At 40.1% G+C, this 22,142-nt stretch overlaps 1 protein-coding gene across 5 annotated transcripts in view; it reads left to right on the top strand.

The window, feature by feature from the left end:
- The window catches only part of Mrln (myoregulin), an 11,321-nt gene extending 8,804 nt beyond the window's left edge, over positions 1–2,517 (top strand). For 3 of the 5 annotated variants that reach the window (XM_019204379.1, XM_019204383.1, XM_019204382.2), the window contains 2 exons: positions 643–862; positions 2,248–2,517. In XM_019204379.1, coding sequence (XP_019059924.1) covers positions 2,268–2,408 — 141 coding nt within the window. In that variant the 5' untranslated portion in view covers positions 643–862; positions 2,248–2,267 and the 3' untranslated portion in view covers positions 2,409–2,517. Of the gene's footprint in view, positions 1–506; positions 551–642; positions 863–2,247 lie in introns of those variants that run through there. The other 2 variants (XM_019204384.1, XM_019204385.1) reach the window with 2 other exon arrangements.
- Positions 2,518–22,142: the final 19,625 nt, after the last annotated feature.

The following is a 22,142-nucleotide window of genomic DNA, read 5'->3' on the forward strand; positions in this document are numbered from 1 at the left end:
TTTTTTTTTTTTTTTTTTACTAAGAAATCTACTTTGCATGGGGCCAGGGATTTGGCTCAGTGGTTCTGCTGCCTGCCTTGCAAGCACAAGGACCTGAGTTCGATCCCTGGTACCCCCCCAAAAAAAGAAATCTACTTTGCTTTCTAATTTGTTTGTAATAGTGATACAAAATCTTACAACTTATAATAGTTAAAAATCAGACCTATGTGACTGGGATGTAGCTTAGTGGTAGGGTGGTAGAGTGTACATGAGACCCTTGGTTTGATCGCTAGAACTGGAAAAACGTCAGACAATCTCACCAATTTAGATCTCATACACAAATAACTTTTTTGTCATAATATTTAAACACTCGTTTAAAATAATTTTTAGGAAATTATTTCTTTAAGAAGTGTGATGAGTGTTTGCCCTGCTGGGAAAATCCTAGAATTCAGCTTAATCTTTCTGTCAAATATTTAAGCTTTACCTATACAATTCTGAGGCAAAAGGGAATTAAGATGTCATATTTTCCAAAGCCTGCTCTTCAACATTTCCTTCCTGTCTTCTTTTGAAAGTAATTTTAGAGTTTCTCCGTGTAGACCCTACTCTCCCACTTCTTCCCCTACCTGACAGACCAATTAAACCTTTTAATGTGTTTTGACTCAGGAGCCAAGGTTGCTAAGAGACCACCTCAGCAGAATGCACTTTGGTCTAGCCTCCGCGGACCCAGAAAAGACCAAGGACCTGTCACCTCTTACCACTTGGGATTTGTTCAGGTAAGAAAGAGGCGCCAATCTGTGCTCACTGCTAACTACTCCCTCTCTGTTTGTGGACAGAATTGGAGGTAACTCTGGGAGCACAGACTGAAGAGAAGACCACGCTCAAGGTAGAGGCCACAGGAGGGGAGATATCATTTGGCAAACCTATGTGTCATTCTTGCTCTTGTTGTTGAAACAGAGGCAAAGGTGTTGAACGTAGGGGAAATTTCAGGTGCTTACTTTGCCAGTGATTGCTGTGTAATTTGGGGCAAGTCATTCTTTCCTCTAGGAATGGAACAAGTTATTACAATGATTAATCAAAATAAGACAATGCTGAAATGATTTTCAGGTTTCTCTCTCTTACTCCTGTTATAGAACTAAAACTGCCTTATTTATTTATTTTGGGGTTTTGTTTATACTGGAAATTAAAATTCAAGTCCTTCACACTGAGCTACATCCCCAACTCTTTTTATTTTTTATTTATTTTGAGACAGTTTTGCGAAGTTCTCAGTAGCCCAGGCTAGGCTTGAACGTGAAATCCTCCTGCCTCTGACTTCCAGAGTGCTAGGATTACATATGTGCATCACTATGTCTGACTCATTTTTATTTTTAAGTGAAAGTAGCAGATTAAATATTTTACTATCCAAATATTGCAACTTTTTACAAATATTGACATTCACTTTAAGTGTATATGTGCATGTGAGCAATTTCAGTGTAAGGCTTTGAAAATTGTGTATTTGCTTTTGCATTCACTGAAAAGGAGGTTAAAAATGATTCTAAATTTGTCTGACAGGCACTCAGTAAAATATTCTTGCAGAGTAGAAAACTAAAATTAAAACCTTAAAAAATTTCAGTTATTAAAAACAATATACAAAAAGCTGTTTTTGTAACAGAGGTGTGGAGTAAATTAAACATTGATGTCATAGTAAGTGTTCAAACCACAAGAAGATCTTTAGGAAGTATCAAGAAAATGTAAAAAGTCTTTCGTTGTTTACTTATTTTTTAAATTTGGTCACGACCCACCTTTTCCCATGCCTCACTTCTTGTTATACCACTAATTGTACAGGTTAGAAGAGAATGGAGACTTCACCAGTGCCAGTAAACATGATTAACTGATAAGTGGTTGTAGGAACTTTATAAACTACTGATAACAAGAGAAGACAATGGTCATTATGAATGTTTTTTGAACCAGCTCTTTAAGAAAGGCAAGTTTAGGGCCTGGGTTTTAGCTCAGTGGCCGGTGCCTGCCTTACAAGTTCAAGGTCCTGAGTTCTACCCCTAGTAAAGGGGGTGGGGGGTAAGTTTGGCATATGAGAATGCCTTTGACTTTGACCCAACGTGGTCAAAACAAGTGAGAGAAAAACAGATGAATTCACTGGTTGGTTAAAAAGAACTGCGGAATGTTCCCTCTTTATCATTATATTTTTATAATACAAACGTTAGATTAAGTTGAAAGAACCAGAATTATAAACATATTCATTTGAAGATACTTTTCTCTTTTTTTCCACCATAGACAGCAGGAGTATTCTGAACATGACTGGTAAAACCTGGATATTAATTTCTACTACCACTCCCCAAAGTCTGGAAGATGAAATTGTGGGAAGACTTCTAAAACTCTTGTTTGTTTTATTTGTTGACTTGATGTGTATTGTGTATGTTGTTATAACTTCTTAGAAAGCCCTCTACTTTCCATATACATTTTAAATTGAACTCCAGTGAATAAAAATGTGTATTTTAATATGTTGAGGGATATTAATTTGATATTATCAATCAATTTGTTCTACAAGCCAATAAGACATTATAGTAGAAGTAATCTTGTATATTATTTAACACTTTATGGTTTATAATTAATGTTCAAATAAATTGAAGTGAAAATTTTCTCCCAAAGGATCTGTATTACTGAATCATAAAATTTATTTTTTATAGCAAAACATTTATTGGTATATTTTAGGTATACATAATGATAACACTTATTGTAGGGAATTTGTACCTCATAAAATTTAATTTTTAAAACTATTGTTATTTGATAGATTGACTAAAATTTTCAGATAAAATTATGAGTGAAGTTGATTTCTAAGGCTATATAAACCTATTGAAATTCTGTATCATTCTATTTTTAACACACCAAGCTTAATATCTCAGAAGCACAATCTTTACATACAATATAACAACACTTTATCGTCATTTTCTTATACATATATTTCATCAGTTTGTAGGTAGATTTTTTTCTTAACCTTGGGTCATTAAAAAAATTTCCTATTAACAAAAACTTAAGCATGAAGAATGGAAATACCTAAGAGAGACTGTTCAGGAAAACAATTTATAAGAGTATACGTAAGTCAGTATAAAGTATAACCCATGCTAACTTTCTATTTGGGATTAAATGCTTACTGTATGTCACATGATATAAAGCTTATACTAATCCTAGGAGTCAGGTAAGAATCACCCCCCTTACTGATAAAGGAAATGTATCTCGCAGGAATTTTGCCAGTTTGATACAATAACCAAGAAGCAGCAAAACTAGATTTTCAGCCTTCATAATCCATAATATTATACTCCCTCCAAGGGTAACTCTTAAATACATTAGTAAGGTTAGTTAAAAACCAATCTCTAGAGTTCAGGTTTTTTCCCTAAAATAATGCAATTTTCACATCTGTATTGCTGCATTTAGGGTTGCTTCTGTTGACTTAGCCTGCATTTTAAAAGCTATCAAGAATAATCTGTCTGATTTATAGGTAAATGGTTGCACTTTGAGGCCATACTTTTTTTTTTTTTTTTTTTTTTTAGAGTAGAAAAAATTTATTGAGGGAAAGAAAGCTTCTGTCTAAGAGAGACAGAAGGGGAACTAGAAAGTGGATTGCCTGTTCATCCCACTTTTCAAAGCAAAGCCATGTGGTGAGGTGGGTACAAAGTGGGACAAAACAATAAGACCCAATGGAAAGTTACAAGGTGGGCATGGGGTGGGGCAAAGCTTTGTTACATTCTTTCCTTCTTTTTTCACTTTTTTTTTGTACCAGGGGTCGAACTCTGGCCTTTGTGCTTGTGAGGCAGGCGGCAGAACCACTGAGCCAAAGCCCCAGCTGAGGCCATACTCTTTAAGTGAAATAAACAGGACACACATGTGTAAATACCAAACTGTTTATCTGGTGTGAGAAACTGAAAGTGTAAATAAGGACTAAAAGGTACAATAGATAATGCGAAATAGGAAGAAAAGGAGCAAAGGGGAAGTGGGAGGGGTAGGGGAAAAGAAAGAAGGGAATGAAATTAACATGAGAAAATGGAAGCAAAGTCTTTGTAAATAGGGAAGGGTGGAGTGTTTGAAGGGAGGGCAGGGGAATGGAGAGAAAATAGGAACCAAGATATATTATATAAGGGTACGAATGTCCAGTTATGAATGTCATCATACTGTATATTTAAAATGTACCAATAAAATTATTTTCATATAAAAAAGAAAGAAAGAATAATCCGTTCAACCTGACAATGCATTCTGGTCTTGTTTTCTTAATTCCTTAATTTTATGACAGTCAGTGTTAAAATATAACTGTGAAACTGCTTTTTCAGCTTTTGAAAAGCAAAGATTGCTCAGTCCTTTAGACTTTTTGATTTTTTTTTATATTGGGCACACAAGCTTAACAAAAATCTGATTCTTTCCATGTAATGACTATCTTCTCAGATTTAACCCAAATATTAATGCAAGGTTTTGTAAGGGACCTAATGAAGTGTGAAAGCTGTTGGACCTTTGAGACATAGTCCTTAACTACCTCTTACCTAACCTTTCAGTGGTGTTGTATAATTAGCCATAAATCAAATAGAGTCAAACTGATCATTAAAGACGGTAACAAAATCGTATGCTTTTTCAACACTACATTTTCACAGCTTTCCTTCGGTGTGTAAGGACCACCTCCCGTTGATATGATGTATCTCCCCAACCCTCTCCGCATGAGATTTGTTGGAGCCTATTGTCAGATCACTGATGAGTAAAGTCACTTGAATCTTGAGGAAACTGTTTTTTTCCGTGGGCTTCCATGCAGTAGGTAATGTGGAAAGAAGCATGAAATCTGAGGCGATTTACTGTCCTCACCTGATTACGGAAGTGGTGTGTCCACCTTCCTCTGAGTCTTAGCCAGCCTTGCTGCCCCGGGCTATGCTGCACTTACTCTTTACACTTAGAACAACCTTGCTTAACTTACTGGCCCAAGGATGTGATTATGTTCCATGGGAACCCTGACATCAGGAAGGAGTGCTGCTGGTCTAAACTGGTTCACTCTGCAGGGCTTCTTTTGGTTGTTATTTTTTCAACGTAGCAATTACAAATATGTGCTATAATATGACTTGAGAGAAGAAAAGAAATGTGATAAGTATTATTTTAAACAAGTAGTCACAGTTATAACATTGTAAGCCTTGTGGATTTTGTTGTTGTTGTTTTGTTTTGTTTTATTCTGTTTTGTTTTGTTTTTTGGCACTAGGGATTGATCCCAGGGCTTTTGAACTGACTTTGCACTAGACTTTTTATAATTTTATTCTGAGACAGGGTCTCAAACTGCCCTGGCTAAACTCAAACTTGAAGTAATCCTCTTGCCTCAGTCTCCCAGAATGCGGGAATTATAGGTGTATATCACAATGTCCAGCTTGCATTGTGGCTTTATTTCATTTTGTTTTGTTTGTTTTTGGTACCAGGGATTGAACTTGGGTCCTTGCGCTTGCAAAGTAGGCAGCAGAACCACTGAGCTAAATCCCTGGCCCTTGTACTCTGGCTTTATTAGGTCCTTTCTTCTTCATGCTTCCAAAATATTTGTTAGTTGCTTTTTTCCCAGGCATGGTGTGGGACAGCCAGGTCAAAGTAATGAACACTCTTCCTGCTGTCACAGAATTCATGGTCTAGTGGGGAAGATGAATGAATACCCAAGTGGTACAACTGCACTTGGGGATAACTGGGAAGCACAAGCCCAGGGTGTTATGAAGGTATCCTGAGGGATGGTCTGAGAACTACCTCCAACAGCAACTTCTAGAAGCTTGCTAGAAGACATCCACAATCCTAGAAACCCTGAAACCTGCTGAATTCAGATCCTGCATTGCAGCAAGACCCCCAGTGGTTCACATGTACCCTATGGTTTGAGAAGCCCTGGGGAAGCTCACTGAGCTAAGTTTTCTTATTTCTTGTTGCTTTGGCTACTGATCAGCTGCATGATGTTTGGGCAAATTGCTTAACCTCTCTGGGTGTCATACTTCTCCTAGGTTAACACAAAGGAAATAAAGGAAAAACGGCATTCATGCTGTTTGTTTTGTATGTCATATAGAAATACTATGAATATTAAATGAGCTGAAATTTCCATGAAAATGCATAGCAGAAAGGAATTATATAAATCTGAGATACTGTAAGAAACATCAACAAGACAGAAATAACTATAAGGTAAAAAATCCCATGGATTCCCTTCAGTAGAATTGGAAAAGTGTTTTCATGAATTGTGAGAATATTCAGGGCATGTACGTTTTTGTGTGCAGTCTGGATTAAGGAACATGCTCTTCCTAGAGCGCATTTCTGTGATATTTCATAGACCTTAATTTCTACCTGTGCTGTCACAATCAAGCTTCAGATTGTGCTTCATCTATAAATAAGGATCTCCTAGCCATGCCTATGTGCAGGTATCTAAGTACTATTTCATAATCTCTTGGTAGCAATTCAAGTGGCCTGGAAATCTTTTTAGTTCTGTGGTGCCTTGAAGAAATGATCCTGAATTTGAGAAACAAGGTCAGAAAATGCTTCGCAGGACCCTTGTCGGTTATAAATACCAAGATTTAACACTGGAGCATGATGTGCTCCGTGTTAATCAGTATTAACACAAGGATAAAGTAACGTGGGCTCCAAAGAATTAAGTAAAATGCCTAAATTCACACAGAATTTCCTAACTGTGCTCATGCAACTAGAAGATGAAAGAACCAAGACACCCAGCTCAAAGCCATCTGCCTCTAAGACCCTGTTAATCATTCAGTTATTCCGCCTCATATCAAGCCAGAGAAGTTAATTATTCACTGCTTCCTTGTTTGAGAGGTGAGAGTTGGGGATAATGAAGCATCTCAAGCCTAAACTTCAGGAAGCAATGAGTAACATACCGTACTCATGCCAAATGTGTTCTGAAACTTTGCAGTTGTTGGCTAGCCCCTTCATAGAAAGCTCTTTCCTCTTTTCTAAGGCTTCAATAAAATGGCATATGTATTTTCCAGCCGCTGAAAGCCATTGTTTTGTGTTATCAAATATGAAGTCAGGCCTTGTAAACAGAGCCCTCAGTTCACTCTTCTGCATGCAATATACAAACATATTAAGGCTCTATCCATAAAATAATTTTACTGTGAATTTCAAAATACAAATAATTGTAAAACATCTCAAGTGACATTCTGGTAAATGTGCCAATTACTTAAGCTCAATCATACTTCTTGAATGACCTGGGCTCAACAGTTGGCGAAGCATTTGGTGACAAGAGATGCAGACGGTCTAGCATTTTGGGTCCACGTGAATGAAACTACTTACATGAAAAATAAGCCCCACGGCTATGCTAGTAAGAACGGCCAGTTCCTAACCCTGAGCATGATGGAATGAACTGCTTCTTGGAGAGTAAGGGGAAAGTTGAACAAAGGCTCTGAATGCGTGTTTGTGTGACCATTTGAAGCCTGGTTATTGTTTTGGCTTGTTCTCTGCATGATTGCTGATCTTACTGGAACCAGAACTACTAAATGAACAAACTGTGGGCAAAATGCCATGTGGGACACTTTGAGATCAGCAATGAGCCCAGAATTATTTATAAACCCACGGGAAAAGCTTCAGGGCATGCTCTCCCATATGACCTGGGCTAGGGTAAGGAAAGATTAGTGTGAAAGCACAGGAAGTCCTCTGTGGCCAAATGGGTTTCCAGTGTAAGCCATTTACCCTTTTCAGTCAGGAGGAAGCTATAAATTGATCTCACACCTGGACTCCTGTAAAACCTGTGATCGCAAGGTACAGAGCTTGACTTTTTAGGGGTTGTTTATGAAAGCTGACTACAACTTGCATCATGGAGATCACTGACTCAGTTTTAGGTACGGGGATACACTGGAGAATAAGGCAGGTAGGGTCCCTGTCCTCACGGAACTTACTTTCTGACGAGGGAGACAGACAAACTGATAAACACACAAGAACTACATGTGTTGCAAGAAAATAAAAACACAGCAACAGGACAGAGGTTTATGTGAGGAAGAATAGTTCAACCAAAGGGATCTAAGAAAACTTTTGGGGACAGCAACATTAAAGCAGAGATTTTACTGATGAGAAGACCCAAAGAAAGCAGCAGGTATGTTGTTGTTCAGATCTAAAATGTCCCCCCAAATTCATTCTCTCTCTCTCTCTCTCTCTCTCTCTCTCTCTCTCTCTCTCTCTCCTTCCAGCTGTTGTGGATTGAGCAACTTTCCTCTGCCACACCTTTCACCATTCTCTCTTTGCCTTGGATTCAGCTGACCATACACGGACTGAGCGCTTGGAAACCATGAGTCAAAATAAATCTCTCTTCGTTTAAATTGCAGGTGTTGGGTATTTTGTCCCAGTGACAGGAAAATGACTAATACAAGATATAAAGGTCCTGCAATAGGTAGAATTCATCAAAACATTGGGAAGACCAGTGTGATTACAGCTTAGTGAATGAATGGGGAGTTGATTTTTTCAGGATTGCTAAAAATCAGCTTCTACCTAAATTCTCTGACATTTGGCTTACAAGCAGTTAGGAGTCTTCCATGGCAGAAGACAGAGAGAACATGACTGTGGCATTTAAGGTGGAATGTCCACTCGATTGGCTCTGGGCTCCATCCAAGGCCTTAGAAAACCACACTGGATGTGTGTGGGTGGGTCATGTATGTGTGACTTTGGTGTCCGTGTCTGGTCCCTCCCCTCTTCCTCTCTGGCTCTATTCCCCTATTCTACTTCATGATTGCCAGGACACGAGCATCTCTGCTTTGCCTCACCCTTCTGCAAAGGTGTTTCTGTTTTGGGGCCAGCCCACCATGGACTGAAACCCTGAAACTGTGAGGCAAATTAAATCTCTCCTCCTTTAAGTTGTGGATATCAGGTATTGTGTTTCTGTGGCAGAAATACTGACCAATACAATAAGAGTCTGTGACATTGTCTGTTCATTCTGCAGGTATGTGTCATGACTTATGCTAAATAGCTCTCCAAGAGTTGCAATCCCACCATGGTTATTCTGGGTTGGCTCCTAACCTGGCACAATGTTAGGTAGCCCCATTATTCTGGTAGGTGAATGAAAAAGTATGTTTCTAGGGAAACTTTTAAACGACAAGCAAAGCTATATTTTATCTGCTGTAGTTTTTAAAATTAAGTAATAGCTTTATTGTAATATGTATCATCCAATTCAATTGACATAAAATTTACACTCAATTCCAAGGGTATAATTCAATTATTTTTGGTGTGCTTATAGAATTGTGCAACCTTCATCATAATGAGTTTGAGAATATTTTCATTATACCAAATAGGAACTCCATTAGTTCCCTTTAGGAGTTACTCTAGATTCCCCATAGTTTGTCTCCCTCCCTAGCCCTGGGAAACCAATAATCTACTTTCTGTCTCTACATATCTGCCCTAGTCTGGCCATTTCATACAGTGAAATCATGTATTATGACTTTTTTCAGTCTAGTTTCTTTTACTTAGCATAATATTTTTATAGTGTGTGCATGTTGTAATATGTATCCATGCTTTTTATGGTAGAATTATACTCATTCTATGGATATACCATGCCTGTTTATTCATTAGTTGAAGGATATTTGGGTTGTTCTGCTATCTGCCCATTATACATAATACCACACATGGGGCTGGGGATTTAGCTCAATGGTTCTGGTGCCTGCCTGAAAAGCACAAGGGCCCAAGTTCGATCCCCGGTACAAAAAAACAAAAAACCCTACACATATGAACATTCATATATAAATCCTCATGAAGTTTTCATTTCTCTTGGATAAAAACAGCAGTAGAATTACTGGATTATATGGTGACTCTCCCTGCTGAGCTGTTTTACAAAGTGGCTGCACAATATTTATAGTTTTTGAAATGTTTTCTCCTGATCTCTAAAGGGAAAAGAACATTTTTGCATCCTCATAATCCTTAGAATTTCAAACGGTAAATAGGTAGATTATGAAACAAGGCTAAAGACTAAAATATTAAAATATTTGCCCCCTTCTTAATTTAGTTTGAATTTCAAAACTTTCTGTACCTTCATCTATCGTGTGTGTGTGTGTGTGTGTGTGTGTGTATACTCTTTTTCAGTACTGAGAACAGAACCCAGAGCCTTTGCATTTGGCTACTTTCCCAGTTGTCTTTTATTTTTATTTGGGACAGAGTCATGCTAGGTTACTAGGTTGCCCAGGCCAGGGTCAAGCTTGGGATAACTGCTGCATCAGCCTCCAAGGGTACTTGGATTTCAGTATGTGCCACCTGGCCCAGCCAGTTTCCCTTAAATCTCTGATACCTAGCAATCACATCTTATTATTTGTGTTCTTTATTACTCATTTCCTGTTAGAGTTAACTACAGAAAAATTCCTCATATTTCCTACTAGTACCTTAGATTAGGTGATTAACACAGACACATTTTCTGCTAGTGATGATAAGATTTGCTTTCCTAATAAAGAGAACACCTTCTCTGTGCCTGCCAGGTATGAGGTGATGATTGTTTTTCTTGCTGTTTTCTGTTGTAAGAGGTTAATTTTATTAATTGTGTGGTTAGAGAAATACTATGGACTGCAAACAATTCTTATGGCTATTTTTTTTTCATTGAGTTTATTGGTACTTTTTAGATATACATGCATGAATGCACAGTTGCATTCATCATTGGGATCTTGTACCTTTACATGACAGGTCTTGGTTCCATTTTTCCCCATACTCCTGCCCTCCCTGCCCCCTTCCTCCTACCCTATTTACAAAAATCTTTGTTTCCATTTTTTCCTTTTCTCATATTTTTTTCTTTTCCCTTATTTCCTTTCCCCATCCCTCCCACTTCCCCTACACCTTTAGTCCTTTTCTTCCTATTTCACATTGTCAGTTATACAATTTTGATCTTATTTACACTTTCAGTTTTTCACACCAGAGAACTATTCAGTATTTACACATGTGTGTCTTATTTATTTCATTTAAGGATATGGCCTCGGGCCGAGGATTTAGCTCAGTGGTTCAGTGGCCTGCCTTGCAAGCGCAAGGACCTGAGTTCAATCCCTGGTACCAAAAAAAAAAAAAAAAGAGTATGGCCTCAATGTGCATACATTTAGCTATACATGTCTGTAGTTTCTCATCCTTTATGGCTGAGTAATAGTAGTTTATAGAAAAACCACATCTTTTTCAGTCTCCAACTGATGGGCAATTGGACTGTTTCCAAGTTTTAGCTATTACAAACTGTGCCACTATAAACATGGGTGGACATATATCACTGTGATATGATTCTTTTAATTCTTTTGGAAAGATACCCAGCAGAGGTATGCCTGGATCAAATGGAACCTCTAATCCTAGTTCTTTGAGGTATCTCCATATTGATTTTCATAGTGGTTGCACTAGTCTGCACTTAAGGGTTCCTTTCTCCCCACAGACCTGCCAACATGTGTTATTGGTTGATTTCTTGATAGCAGCCATTCTTTGTGGGGTGATGTGGAATCTCACTGTTGTTTTCATCTGCATCTCTTGGATGACAAGTGATGTGGAATATTTTTTTCATATATTTATTTGATGCTTTTACTTCTTTGATAAATGTCTGTTCATTTCAGATGCCCATTTTTAAATCAGGTCTTTATATTTGGGGATTATGGCTATTTTCTATAAGAACACCCTTCATATATTGAGTTTGTGGCTTTTGATATTCATTAGCTACAGACTTCTTGTAAAATGTGGAACTAAGGGCCACACTCAGTAAGTCAAATTTACTGCAGATTGTATTTGTCATCACCAAGGAATTCCATTAGGTATTTCTTTTTCCACCCCATGCCAATGTTCATTTTGTGATTTTGTGGTATATTGTAGCACTGTTGGCTGAAGAACCTATTGAAAAATAACCTTGACCAGCCAAAGAAAAGTTGAACTATCAGTCTTTCCAAGAATTACATCTAAATCAGAATCTAATCCTGTAGCTCATTAAGACCACAGCTGACAGATGGTGTGCTGAGTTGTAGAAATACTGGTGTAATCTGGAATGAGTTTTGTACCTGAGAAGTAAGTCTACTTAGTTAAAAGGGTTTCAGACCTTACTGCTTTTTGTTGATTCTCTATACTGGTTATCATACTTGCCTGTCATTACAGAAACTTCTCAAATAAATTTTAATAACTGATTTTTTTTTTATTTGGAACAGGTTCTCCCTACATAACCAAGAATAGCCATAAATTCATGGTCTTTCTACCAAAGCCTCCCAAGTTCTGGAATTGTAGGAATATAACACCATGCTTGGCAAGTGATGAGTTTTGAAGATACACCTTAAAAGATATTATATATAACTCTCATAGTCACTTTAAATTTGTCAATGGATAGAATTTCCCTCTTTTAATTTGTACGTGAAAGTTGGATCAGAACCTGAGTTGTGTTGGTATTCTTTGGTATAGTCATGAAACTAAGTACTTATTATATGTTAGACTGTAAGAAGCACTTGTTCCAGTTTAAGTCACACATCTTTACAACTACCATTTGGATTAGGTATTATTCTCCCCACTTTACAGATGAAGAAACAGGCACAAGATAGAGAATCTCATTAAAGTTATAGATCTAATATGTAGTCTTGGCTTCAGGGTCTGGGCTCTCGTCATCTATATCATCTGCCTCTTTTCATTCAGCTTCTTGGGATTTCTAGTTCTTCATCTGAAACACAAGCAGGCTAATTCTGCATTGAATATGAAAGTGCACCTGTGAATCCCCAGGGTCCCCTCCAGTTCTAAATTTCTATTTCGGAAAGGTAGTCTGAAAACAAAACAAAAAATTTTTTTTCCATTTATCACCAAGTGCGACTAATCATGGTACAGTGTCTGAACACTTAAAATACCCAGGAGCAGCTGCTCTGTACTTCCAAGGATATCAAGAGAACCAGGTTCAATGGAAGAAATTCTACTAATTATCACTGAACATGAGGTCGATGGTTAATTTAGCCTTAGTTCAGTGGGTACCAGAATCTGTGTGATTGATCCAAGTATTTGTACTGTGGGACACTTGACTCTGTATGTTTAAAAACTAATGATTTTTATCTAAATATACAGTGATGCATTTGGCTGAAGGTGAAAGGGCTGTTGGCATGCTTCTATTTGAGCTGGCTGTACTTCTAGAGTTTGACAGATATTTTCTTATTGCGGCCCAATGATATTACTTGCTTTTTAAAGGATTCTTTAGCCCTAAATCAACTCTTGATCTTTCTTGGCTAGGGCAGGCCTATTTCCAGTGAAGATCTAGCTTTTTTTTTTTTTTTTTTTTTTTTTTTTTTTTGCTAGGCATTAATGCTGACTGTACTATTGGCTTGGGGGCCTTTTTCCAGTGAAAAGTTTGCTTTTTTTTTTTTTTTTTTTTTTTTTTGCTAGGCATTAATGCTGACTGTACTGGCATCTAATAGGTTTCCCACTTTTTGTTTCTTTTGTAATTATTAAGTGCTCTGTGATCCTATGTCCCAAGCCACACATCAGGAAACTGAGTCTGACAAGAGAATTTTATAGCTTTACAGCTGCAAATGGAATCTTATAAAGATGTTTAGATTTGATAATGCTTGTTTTGTAGATTTGTATGTGTTATCAGAACTATGAGACACAATGCTTGAAAATGGGACCATTCTAGGGGGTCCTACAGTTGTAGACATACTTTCCTAATTTTTCAGCAATTCTCCGCCAGCTCTTATGGGAAATCAGAAGGACCCTAGGCCCTTTTCTCTGACAATCTTATATTCATCAGTTGTATTACTTGTTGACCACTCAAATTAATCCCTTTATCTTTTTATAATTATTTTAAAAATTTTATATTTTCAAAATTTTTACCTCATCTATCAACCCAGCCTCCTTCTTTATTTCCCTTCCAGTCCATTTTCCAACATGGTTTCTAAGAATGATCATGTGGAAATGCAAATTCATCCATGAATTTGTGTTTGGAATGTAACTATGGACCCCTTTTGCTTTTCAAAGAACTCCAACGTGGAGGCAGGAATGTTCATGATGTAAATTACAAGAGAGGACATCTTTTGTGTTTTGTCTAGTCAGCCTCGCAATTTGCTTTTGGTGAATTAGCTCGCCCCAAAGGAATGCTCTCTGTGTGTCCTGTTTTCCCCTTCTTTAGGGGTGTTTTCATGGCCCAAGCCAGGTCAGTAGTACTCTTTCTTCTGGGGCTTTGAATTTTGAGGGAAGTCCTGCAAGCATGCAGTTAAAACAATCAGACCTGAATTTCTCAAGAAGGTTCTGTAGTCCCTGCCAATGAGATCTCTACATGGACTCCAGTCCTCCCCAAATTTCCAATTTGGGCAATCCTGTTAAGAGACAGGAACTGTACTTTGTAGTTTAAATTTCTCTATCTGTTTACTTCCTGCTTCTCACAAATACTCTGTCCTGTAATCATTTGCAACCATCTATTGCAAATTGTCATTTCCTAGCATACCATGGTAGCCTTTCAAGCCATGAAGACTTTGCAAATACTCTTCCTTCTTTCTTGGAATGCCTCCCTTTGTACCTAAGCAACTGTGTTTCTGATTCTGTGCCTCAATTAGGTAGTTCATCCATGTGGATCATTATTAACTCCTAAACTGCATGCTTCTTTGTTTGCATATAATACTTGGAACAAAATAAATGAATAATTCTTGATAAGTGAAACAATAACAGTGAATAGTATACTTTGCGATTCATGCCTAGAGTTTATGTTACAGACAACAGATAGGGCACATCTACAGAATTCAGGAAAAGATTACAAGTTGAGGATAATAATGATAATACCATCATAAAATTCATAAAGCTGACCATTGGGTGAATTGCCGATGAAATTAACACAGATATCAGAATAGAGGTGATGATGAACACAAAGACATGGGACAAACAGGACATCAATGTTACTACCTAAATATTTTTTAAATAATGTAAGTAAATGAAAAATTTCATTTTAATAGATCCTGATTAAATAGAGGGGTGGTAGAGAGCACAGAAGACAGAGTTGGAGAGTGATTAGTTTTAAACTCTACATTTCTGGGTTTTCATCAGTAAAATGGGGAAATAGTATCTATCTCACAAGTTCGGTGCTATGAAAACATAAGGATATGATACAGGTAAAGCACTTCAGTGCTTGGTAGTTCTGCTAATCTGCATTTGCCAGCCCTCTCACCCCAATCCAGTATCTACCCTTCTTTGTTCCTCTGTCTGGAAGGCTGACTCTTTATGGACAGCAATCCCTGGACTCCCTCAATGCCTGATTTCTGCTTGGGTTCTTGGGTTTCCTAATGGTGACACCATTAAGAGATGTGGGAAGAGAGAGAGGTGCGGGGGAGACAGAGAGAGAAGGGTATTCTCTTCATTACCATCTTGGCACCTCATCTCTAGCCATAAAGTGACATCTCTTTCCCATCCCAGTTCCCTTCTGGTGGTCCTTCTTTTGTAGACACTGTTCTTGCAGATGCTGGGAACACTAAAACTTCCCTTTGTCACTTAAGCCTTAGGGGCCACCATAGTCTCCCCCATCCCTAGTCTTTTGGTTGACTTTGTCTAGTCTTTTAACCCTGTCCTTATCTCCATAAATGGACATTTCCCCCCTGTATTTCCTTTTCTTGACTATTCTGTTGCCTCTCTAGACTCTGACACTGTGCCTAGCAATTGCTTAAAAACCTGAGTTACTATTATTAAATAATTAGTAGTATTAACAATAAATATGTAAATAATTAAAGTATTAAACCAAAAAGACATTATTAATATTAAACATTATTATTATTACTGTTGTTGTAAAACAAATATGGGTAGAAGGCAGGATTCATAGGAATCTTTAAAACAATGTACAGGCCTTAAAATATAGCTCATGTCTACAGAGGGCTGTTTTGCCTTCCATTAGGAATCAGAAAGTACTAAGTGCTATGATGGAAAAGTTTGAGAAGTGCTATAATATGTAGCCTTAGAGATGGAAATGAGTAAACAGTCCTCTGGGATGGATGGGGCACAACTCATTTACCCTTTAGATCAGCTCTATCTGTGTCAATTTCAGCCTGTGTTCAAATTGCTATGGAACAGCTTGACTTTACATTTTTCCCCTCAAGGGTGTGTTTTTTCTTATTACTTTTAGTTTCATGGGTTACCTACCATCTTCTAAATCATACCCAAGAAATCAAAATTGTAGCATGTTGAATAGATCTGAGATAACCACATTTTCTAAAGAAACGCTTACTTGCCCAAACCATGCAGTAGTCTTTGAACTAGCCACAAGTTTGGGGTTGTGTGGTCCCTGTATGTAGAGCATCCGTCATATTCTTTCTATTATATCATGTAATAAAGGGGAGAGAAAGACTAAAACTTAACTTTTTGAACTGAAAAATTGTTTGCAGCTGTCTAAACTCTTGTGTAATGCATCCAAGTCAGATGCCAAGGTAGAGGCACATTTAAAAAAAAAACTGGCATTGTTTTATAAAAAAATTCAATTCACTGGTCTTATGTTTATTTTCAAATAATATTCATGTACCCCACCTGTTATTTTCACAAGAAGAAACCACTTTGCACTGGTATATTTGAACACTGACCGCTTGTCTCGGGAAGAAACTCTTCTTTCCTAATCTGTTATCTAACATGATTACATTGTAGACGTGGAAGCAGAAATGTAATATACATGCTTTCATGGGTGAATTAAAAATGTAAGAAATGGCTTTGAATTGTCCTGGACTCGTGAAGGAATTGTCTCCTCCCTTCCTTCAGAACACTGACAAGAACTACACACTCCAAGCATGGATCCTGGGTAGAGCTTTGAACAGCGCAGTAGTGCACATGGAACAAGCATGGATCCTGGACTCAAGCTGCCTGTGTTTACCTCCTGCCTTTGCTGCTTTGGTACACTCTGACTTGGGCAGCATACTTAATCTTGTGAAGACTTAGTTCCCCTTCTGTAGGAGTAAATGTAGTAATACTCTATGGGATTAAACAACCAGACTAAATTTACTCTTGGCAGAGTAAAGCAACTGAGGAATTTGAAAGTCCTGTTGTAGCAAAACAATTACTGACAGTTTGGGTGTGCATTCATTCACTTGTTCACATGGTCATTCATTTACTCATCCTTTCATTCAATAAACGATCTCTCAGCAAATTTCTGCTCTGTTCCAGCCGCTGTGCTGTGGGGGACAATGATGAATGGGTGTAGAGGTAATGCGGGCATCGAGTTCTGCTGTGAACAGTCAGTAAAGCTAAGCATGGTGCCCATGTGTGCAATCCTGGCAGGCAGGAGAATCAGGAGCTTGAGGCCAGCCTGGACCGCAGAACCAGACAATAAGCACGTTGACTTGGTGAGTAGATGTGCGAGTGTCACTAGTCCCACGTATAGATACGTGGAGTGATCTGGAGGCTGCTGCACACGAGGGCATGTGTTGTTTTGGTCGGGTTTGAAACATTTAGTGCAAGTCAGAAGGGTGTGAAGTGGAAAGTGTGTGTTTATGTGCACATACATAACCACATAAACATAAGAGGACAGCCCTGTCCAGTGTAATGTTCTGTTTGTGCTTTTACCTCTCTCAAGGGCACTGGATCGTGGATGGTTCAGGGAACCTTTTCCGAACATTCAAAGCCGACCCTCACCTCTCACTCGCAGTGACTGGGGAGAATGATCCGGCTTCTCTCCAGTTCATTTCCATCCCAGGCAGAACAGAGATGATGGTGACAGTCTCTCCTCCTCAAGTGTCTACGGAGGATGAGTTCACGAACGTGAGCTATAGTTCCTCGGCGTCAGCCTGAGTCACTCTGCTAAGGCAGTGCAGGAAGTGCTAAGCGCCCTGACTGTTCCACGGAGTGAGTCGGCAGCGGATGTAACGCCTAGCCCAGCTCCTCACCCATAAGGGGAGATAACACCGTGAGGACAGATAAGCCCGTAGGCTTCTTGACCATCTGCGGACTCTCCACGAATAGTCTGTACTTCTCTTGTCTTTCCCCCTTCCTCTAAAATTAGAAATTACCTGAGCCAGATAATATGGTGAAAGAGAAAGGGAAGAAAAGGTGAAGGGATACTCGGGAGCACGGAGAGTAAAAATGCAATATAGTATACCTGTAAGGTTATTTGAACATCTGAAAATTTGTTTGTTTAAACAAAAGCTCTGCAGGTGTGAGGATGGTTGATCTACTCTTATTATTTTCTGATTGTTTAATCTTAGAATGTGAGAGAATGAAAAGGAATATTTATAGATCTCTGAGCTAATCACTATAAAACCCTAAAAATCTATTTTCTTTAGTTATTTTCATTTCAAGTTGAGGTGCCTTTTGTAGCTATGCTGTCTTTCATGAAAAGGGGAAGAACAATCTGTGAAAATAAAAGAAATCTAGCCTGGTGTCGTGGTACACACTTGTAATCCCAGTTACTCCAGAGGCTGAGGCAGGAAGATCCCAAGTTCAAGGCTAGCCTGAGCAATTTAAGTGAGTCTCTAAATAAACAAGCAAGCAAACGAAAAGACCCAAAGAATCGGAGGCAGCTCAGTGATAGAGGGCTCGCATAGCACGTGTAAACCCCTGAGTTCAATCCCCAGCACAAGGGAGGATAGAAAAGGGAAGGAATGGTGGGAAAGAGAAAGAAAGGGAGGGCAGGGGAGAGGAAGGAAGAAACCGTCATCCTGATCAGTAGGGAAGGAAGCTGGGCTTGGTTGCACCCTTGTAATCCTAGCACTATGGGAAGCTGAGGCCAGAGGATCGCACATTGGAGCCCATCTCGAGCCATTCAGTAACTTAGTGAGACTGTCAAAATTTAAAAATTAAAAAGAAATGCCTGGGGATGTGGCTCAGTGGGAAGGTTCTCAGTTCAACCCCCAGGAACACACATGCACGCGCGCGCGCGCACACACACACACACACACACACACACACACACACACTCACACGGCAGAGAGGAAAGCCTGGTCAGGTGGCGGGGCCCTGCTAAATCAGTGTGACTCAGGTGCGGTCAGATCACTGCTGATCACTGCCACCTTTCTCTCCTCTCTCAGCTTCTGCTTCCTCACTCAGACTTAAGAGCAGACTTTGGTTAATTTCCCCAACTCATGCTCTAAAGCACTAAGTAAGCTCATAGTCCTGGGAGGGGAAAATTTAGAGTATTTTATAAGCTCCATAGTTCATCATCATCATCGTCATCACCATCATCAGCATTGTTGCTATTGTACAAAGCAAAGAATGAATGCCATTCAAAGCATCACTTTCATACCAACTTTCTTTGAAAGCTTTGCCTCAGGTTCCGTTTTTCCTGAGGCAGGTTGATTTCACTACAGCATCCACCCGCCCCCTGTTGAAAGTACACAAACTTCTGGGCCTGGAGACAGGCCAGGGGCACACGGTGGAAAAGCTAGTGGGATTTCTCTCAGGGAGCCTCACCCTGCTAGGACTCTTGCATCTCCAAGTCAGTGGATGTAAAATCTCTGAGCACGGGGCCAGGGATTGTGTTTTCTCTTTACCAAGGTGTCTGTTCTTTGCAGCTTTATCGTAATGGGATCAGGTGTCCCTTCTCCAGCTTCTTTGGGTAGGGTTCCACATCCAGGGGCAGGGTAAGGGTAGGACTCATCCCCGGATATTCTTGCATGTCTGTGGGGTCCTGCCACAACACAATTTAACAGTGACCTTCCCAGGGGAAGGGACAATTTCACACTGCAGCTTGCCAAAACCTGCCTGAGCCTATTGGCTGTTCCCCCCAGAGGTAGTTTCCTCTAAGTCTTAGTTTTCTCTAAGGTCTCCAGGGGAGCTCCCCCCGCATCATTAAACAAGTCTGACCCTGCAGCTGTTTGAGTTTTCACACCCTGGGATGCTGAGGTCCTTACACCAAAGGTGGGATATTGCCTGTGTGTAAAGACAGAAAAGCTCATTTTCTGTTCTGAGTTGGCAGGTGTAGAACAGCCCTGCTGCTTATTTATTCCCTCTAAGGCACATAGGTTCAATTCTTATCCTTCAGGCTACATATAAAATCTTAAACATTATCCTTTGATTTTTAGAGTCTTTTTTTTTTTTTTTTTGGTTCTAGAGATTAAACCCAGGGTCTTCACGCTCAACCCTTTTATTGGAGACAGGATCTTGCTAACTTGCTCAGACAGGACTTGCCATCCTCCTGTCTCAGCCTCCTAGAATGCTGGGATTACAGGTGTGCAGCACTGTTCCTGGTTTGTCTTCATTTCAAGGTGTGTGAGCCCAGATTGTGTAGATGACAAGTGAACAGGGTGCCTTATGTATCAGATATATCAGATATTACAAGTGCTGGGTGACTTGGAGAGTCAAACACAGCATAAACAGTATTTCAACCTACTACAGGTAAGCATGCCTATAAACACAGGTGTTTATTAAGCAGACACACAAGTTTTCCTGTTATTAAACTTGGGCTTGTGTTATTTTGTAAAATAATTTAATAAGTTAAAATATTAAAAATAAAGGAAGTTTGTTTTATTTGTGACCCAAGAAAATTCCTGTTTACTCAGTACTGCCCAGGCAAGCCAAAAGTTTGTACATCCACATCCCAAAAGAAATCTGGGAAAATTTGGTGCAGGTAAGAACAGACATGTAGCAAAATTTCAGAAACTAGTTGGTGGTGTAGACATATTTTTCAAGCTTGATTTGCTTGTCAAATAGCAAGTGCTCTGAAGGATCTATTTTAAGCAAAGAAAAAGCTTTCTAAAACATCTTTTGTGCAAGGAACTAGAGAAAGCACACAAATGGCCAGGGTGTAGCGCCACTGTCATCAGGTAGGGGACACATCCGAGTAATCACAGCCCAGGTATAAAAGGGGGCAACAAGCAGCCCCTGTCAGGTAGCCCTCCTATTCAGAAATGAGCTTTCACGGTGTCCACAGAGTCATCTCTCCACTTTCTTTCTTTTAGAAACTACTTTTGGGACTACCTTCCCGCATCCCCACTGTTGTCTAATATTTTTTCTCCTCTTTCTTCCTTTCAGAGGGAAACACGATGCATTTGACCAAGTACTGCACAGGTCATTCTGTTCCAGCTAAAGAGAAAGGAGTGCAGGGCAGAGAGCACAATCTCTGCCTTATCAGCACAGTACTGTAAGAAAATGCCAGGTGTGGCCAGGTGTTTCACCCCGCCTCCTCCTCCATGATGCAATCATGACTTCGGGAATCTCCTGAGGTTCTAGGTAGGAAAATGGGTTTCGGAAGTTTAGGCAGTTTAATCTGGATTTCTGAGAGGAAGCCTTGCCAAGATGTAGTCCTTGTCTTAGTCAGAACCTCTGGCTTTATGTGCGTAAAGGGATTTCTAGTCAAGGCCATGGATGGTCCTAGTCCCCTTTGAGAAACCAGTAGAAAGTACGAGCTGCTTCCCAGAAGAATGTGGGCATACACAACAGGGCCGAAAAGTGCCTATTCCCATGGAGGAGTGAACCATCGGCACCTAGACTGTCTCCAGGCTGCTAGGCTGACCGGGGAATACCACACACACCCTTGAGTGCTGCGTTCAGCCAGAGTCAGCACGGGTCGACACAGTTCATCTGGAGGACAGGCTGGACTCCCTCAGATGCTGTCGCTCTCTCCCGTTCTGCGCGCCTCAGGACGCTCTCCTTTCCCGCAGAGCTGTCACAAAGCACAGCACTTGGCACCCTCGCTCTCCACTGCCCAGGAGCACTGACTTCACAAAGTTCTGGTGCCCATTTCTCCGGGATCCCTGCCAGCTGGGTATACAGCTCCGGCCAGGAGGGCGCCCGGTGGCCCCGAGAGCCAGGGAAACGTGGGGAACTTGCATTCAGTTGCAGACCTGGGCCGCCCACAGAGGCGAGCGGTCCTTGGCGGGCTGGGTTCCCGCGCGGTGGGTACCTGGGGACACTAAGAGGGTGTCAGGCCGGGGGTGCCCACCTCTCCCGAGGCCGGGCAGTGCCCTCCCTCCTGCCTCCCGGCCGGCAGCGGCGAGAGCAGGCGCAGCGCCCCTACCGCCCGCTTTTCCGCTTCCATCTCCTCCTCCTCCTTCCCCCAGCCACCCGCTCAGTCACAACCGGTTCAGACTGGCCAGGGTGCCCCGCAAAGAAGAGAGACTTGGTTCCTTAACAAAGAAAAGTAAGAGAAAATAGGAAAAGCATTTTACCTTGAGTTGCTAAAAGGGACACAGGTCTGACAAAGATCAGACTGGTCCCTAAACAAAGAAAAAGGCAAAAGTTTTTAAGGGTTTCCTGAGGTAGGCCAGATATTACCTCAGCTGAGTTTCCAAGCTCAGGAGCAGTCCTTAAGGCTGAAGCCACTTCCATTTCCC

The sequence above is a fragment of the Fukomys damarensis genome, unplaced genomic scaffold (genome assembly GCF_012274545.1).
Source record: "Fukomys damarensis isolate Sample0158 unplaced genomic scaffold, DMR_v1.0_HiC HiC_scaffold_20, whole genome shotgun sequence".
Taxonomy (NCBI): Eukaryota; Metazoa; Chordata; class Mammalia; order Rodentia; family Bathyergidae; genus Fukomys; species Fukomys damarensis.